Here is a 4,410-nt window from a genome sequence, read left to right as displayed (position 1 = left end):
AGTCACCCCAGGAGCACTGACACCTTCTCTCCTCTACTGTTCTTGGGATACAATGAATGCAAGAGGTGTTCTAGCCAAGGCCATTCTCTCCCAACCTCCTGTGGAAACTCTTTGCGTCCTTGATTCTTTCTTCTGTATCTTCATCTTTATAATAATTTCCTATCAATACTCAAAGATGCTCCCAATCACAACCAACCAACCAGAAGCCCCTAAAGTTCCTTCTTCGGGTCTCAGGTCAGCATGTGACCACCCTCTTCCCCTGAATTTCAGGACTCAGCCATGCCCTTTGTTCTTCCTCCTACTCTTTCTCAGGCTCGTTTTAGAGAATCTTTTTTTTTTCTTTCAGTAATTGGCTGGGTTGGGTCTTCATTGCTGCGCGCGGGTTTTCTCTAGTTGCGGCGAGCAGGGTCTGCTCTTCATTGAGGTGCATGGGCTTTGCATTGCAGTGGATTCTCTTGTTGTGGAGCACGGGCTCTAGGAGCGTGGGCTCAGTAGTTATGGCTTGCAGGCTCAGTAGTTGTGGCGCACGGGCTTAGTTGCTCCGTGGCATGTAGGATCTTCCAGGACCAGGACTCGAACTTGCGTCCCCTGCATTGGCAGGCGGGTTCTTAATCACTGCACCACCAGGGAAGTCCCTTAGGGAGTTTTGAAGTGCTAGGATTCTCCCAGGATTCTGTTCTTTTCAACCATCGGTGAAAAGGGGGGAATCCTTGTGGGGACAGAGTCTGGGAAAGAGGGACTCCGACAAGGTGGTGCTGAAGACTGAGGCTGGGTGAGGTGGGTTAATGAAAGAGCTATGAAGAGCCCGAGGCAGAGGTCAAAGAGGACAGGGGTTGTGATGACTTGAGCCTCTGTGACGTGTCTGGCGGAGACTAGGGAGAGCGGGAGGCGCGCGCGCGTCCCGACCGTCCGGCCGCGTCCCAGGCCCTGCCTCCTCGCGCACAGCAGTGAAAGCGCGCGCTCGTGTGCGCAGCGACCTCTGTGCGCCTGCGCCGCCGTTGCCGGGTATCCGCCGGCGAAAAGACGACCTAGGGGAGGGGTGGTGGCAGCGGGGACTCCGGAAGCCCACCTTTCACCCGGAAATGGTTGTCGAGAAACATGGCGTTGCTGGTGCGAGTCCTTGTGAGTGAAGGAGTAATTTTGTGGTGTCGCCCACCGGGCCTCTGGGTTGGAGTCGGAGAGGGAGGGGCGGGAGCAACTGGACGGAAGTGCAGGAGCGGAGCCTGTGCGGTAGCGAGGCTGCGCGGCCGCATCTCTTCGGGGAAACTGAGGCAGTTTCCCACCTCCCCCAACCCTCGGTTTGGCCGTGGCTTCCCCCTCTTTGGAGAAGGCGTGAGACTGACGTCAGATATAAATTTGACGAAGCTTGCTTTTCCTTGGTCACCACCTGTGACTCCTTCCCCTCAGGGAGGGAGGCAGCGCATGGGGCACTGATTGTAGTTTCGGGAGACCCGGGTTCTAGTTCCTGTTCTGTCACTAACGCTTAGGGTGACCTTGGGCAAGTCACTTTTGGGCTTCAGAGTTCCCATGGGCAAAGCGAGGACGTAAATCTGCAAGTCTTTGGGATTCTGAGGTTCTTTGGGTTTGTTTCAGAGATCAGTAGATCAATTATTAACTCTATAGTTAAGTGGAATACTCTTATATGCTATTAGAGTGAAAGCTGCACGAGAACTGGGGTCATATCTGTCGTTTTCACTCTGCCTAGCACAGTGTCTGGCACATCATAGGTGTTCAGTAAAGATTTGTTGAAGGAATGAAATAAGTGATGAAGAACTACTCGACTAATTAACACCCATATGGGAAGCTGCTGCACCTCTTTTGATTCAGTCCTGAACTTCTAGCCGACTCTGACTTATAGAAATTAAAGAGAACAAGAGTTAGGAGGATACAGAGCTTGGCTCCTAATCATGGAGGGATAGTAGAGTTTATAATTTTATCAAGTCTTTAAAAAACTGGGTCAAGGAGATTGTTTTTCATAGCAGACGCTGTGTATTCCTGCCTCTAGCTTTCTTTTGAGTTCTGATATTAGAAATATTTGTGTCTAATCTTTTTATATGTGGCATACACGGCCTGTGATTTTACTTCTTGTATTCCTTGTCAGCCTAGCAAAGTGAAGTGCCCTCTGTTGTTGCATAGTAAAAGTTTTTTTGAAGAGTAGCTCCTGTAACCTACAGAAAGTAACTTGGTGAAGTAATTGTTGATGCCAGGGCAGGAACTGATTCAGATCTGAGGGCTGCTGAGGAAATGGCAACTAGGATGTCCTAAGTGGTTTTTTTTTGGCCATGGTGCTCGGCTTGTGGGATCTTAGTTCCCTGACCAGGAATCGAACCCAGGCCCCTGGCAGTGGAAGCGCAGAGTCCTAACCACTGGACCACCAGGGAATTCCCTCCTAAGTGTTTTGTTTTTTTAAAAAATATTTATTTATTTTTATTATTATTTTTTTGGCTGTGTTGGGTCTTAGTTGCGGTGCGCAGGCTTCTCTCTAGTTGTGGCTCGCATACTCAGTAGCTGCGGCGCATGGGCTTAGTTGCCCTGCTGCGTGTGGGATCTTAGTTCCTTGACCAGGAATTGAACCTGTGTCCCCTGCATTGGAAGGTGAATTCTTAACCACTGGACCACCAGGGAAGTCCCCCTCCTAGATGTATTTTTTTTTAATTAATTAATTTATTTTTGGCTGCGTTGGGTCTTTGTTGCTGCGTGGGGGCTTTCTCTAGTTGTGAGCAGGGGCTACTCTTCATTGTGATGCACAGGCTTGTCACTACAGTGGCTTCTCTTGTTGCTGAGCATAGGCGCTCGCGCTTCAGTAGTTGTGGCATGTGGGCTCAGTAGTTGTGGCTCATGGGCTCTAGAGCACAGGCTCTGTAGTTGTGGTGCACAGGCTTAGTTGCTCTGCGGCCTGTGGGATCTTCCCAGACCAGGGATCGAACCCATGTCCCCTGCATTGGCAGGCAGATTCTTAACCACTGTGCTACCAGGGAAGTCCCATCCTAGGTGTTTTTAAGGTAGATACTTTGTGGGGGAAAGGTGAGAATTTTATTGGGCTGTAGATCCGAAATGAATACCTTGACTTGTCTTGGAAGTTAGTGGCTTCCCCAGCTGAGCATGCTGCTGAGCATGTGGATGGTTACAGGATCTTTTCTTCTTGGTTGGTAGCATCCAGTGAAACCACCTTTCTAACTGCCTTCTATTAGTTGAATCTTTTTCTACCCCCCATTTATCCCTTTCTATTCATCTTTTTAGGTAGAAAGCAAGATTAGGTAAGGAAAGTCACTTTCACTTTATACGGTATACTGTAATTCTTTGAAGTCTTCTTATCATATGTTGTAATGTGTGACAAAGCAACAGAAACTCCCTTAGGACTAGAGAGTTACAGTAAACATGAAAGTAGCAGATATTTATTGATCACCTATGCTGAAGAGGCATTAGGGTTAGGCGCTGTGAGGAATTCACAAATACAGGAAAATGCACCTGTCTAGGTGTCGGAAGAACCTTGTTTGAAAGCTTGGCCCCATTACTTACTATGGGTATAGCCTTGAGCAAATCACCTAACTTCTCTGAGCCTCAGATTTTCTTAAGGGTAAGTTTGATAGGGTTGATCAGAGAATCAGTTGATACAAATGACATTTTAAATGCTTGTTTTCCCTTCCTTTTAATTCAGCGACTATTTTGAGTGTTCACTGCATTCTAGCAACTCTCCAAGGGACTGAGGATGAAAAACATAGAACTTATTCTCATGTTTATAATCTGATAGCAGAGACAGAAAAGAAAACTACTGATAACAATTCTTGAAATGCTGTGATAGAAGTCTTAACTAGGTGCTGTGGTAGCAGAGTAGAAAGGCACCTAACCCAGTCTGAGGACAAGCATTTAGATACTTAAACTAAAGGAGGGAGCATTAGATGGGGAATAGGGGAAAGGAAATAGAGGAGAAGCATTAGCTTATGCTACTATGCTAGACAACAAAGGCGCTCTAAGTAAATCTCTCTGGCTGGACTCAGGGGCACTTGTGGGGAAATGGCAGTAGAGGAGACATTGCCTTGCATGTCATAGTTAGGAGTTGGAGATTTATCTTGAGTCAGAGGGCAGCCACTGAAGTATTTTAAATGAAGGGAAGATTTATTTTTAAAGGTTTTTTTGATGCATTTACTCGTTATTTTTCTTATTTAAATTTTTTAAATTGAGGAATAATTGACGTACAGCAAATCACACTTATTTAATTGTATAATTTGATAAGTTTTGACACAGGTATACACCCGAAAAGTCATAATCATAATAAAAATAACGAACATATCCGTCACTCCCCAAAATTTCTTTGCGCCCTTTTGCAATCCTTGTATTGCTCTCCCTGCTTCCAGCCACCATTGATCAGGGGAACACTTTGTTCCTTCTCTCATTTTTTTTTTTTTTTTT

General features: G+C 46.5%; 1 protein-coding gene across 2 annotated transcripts in view; it reads left to right on the top strand.

The window, feature by feature from the left end:
* Positions 1–1,051: 1,051 nt before the first annotated feature.
* UQCC1 (ubiquinol-cytochrome c reductase complex assembly factor 1) overlaps positions 1,052–4,410 on the top strand; it is a 90,927-nt gene continuing 87,568 nt past the window's right edge. For both annotated transcript variants that reach the window (XM_024743203.1, XM_024743202.1), the window contains exon 1: positions 1,052–1,122. In XM_024743203.1, the coding sequence (XP_024598971.1) occupies positions 1,099–1,122 (24 nt within the window). In that variant the 5' untranslated portion in view covers positions 1,052–1,098. The remainder of the gene's footprint in view (positions 1,123–4,410) is intronic.

The sequence above is a fragment of the Neophocaena asiaeorientalis genome, unplaced genomic scaffold, assembly GCF_003031525.2.
Source record: "Neophocaena asiaeorientalis asiaeorientalis breed wild unplaced genomic scaffold, Neophocaena_asiaeorientalis_V1.1 scaffold82, whole genome shotgun sequence".
NCBI lineage: Eukaryota > Metazoa > Chordata > Mammalia > Artiodactyla > Phocoenidae > Neophocaena > Neophocaena asiaeorientalis.
The sequence above is the reverse complement of the archived record's forward strand: the minus strand, read 5'-3'. Positions and strand labels throughout refer to the sequence as shown.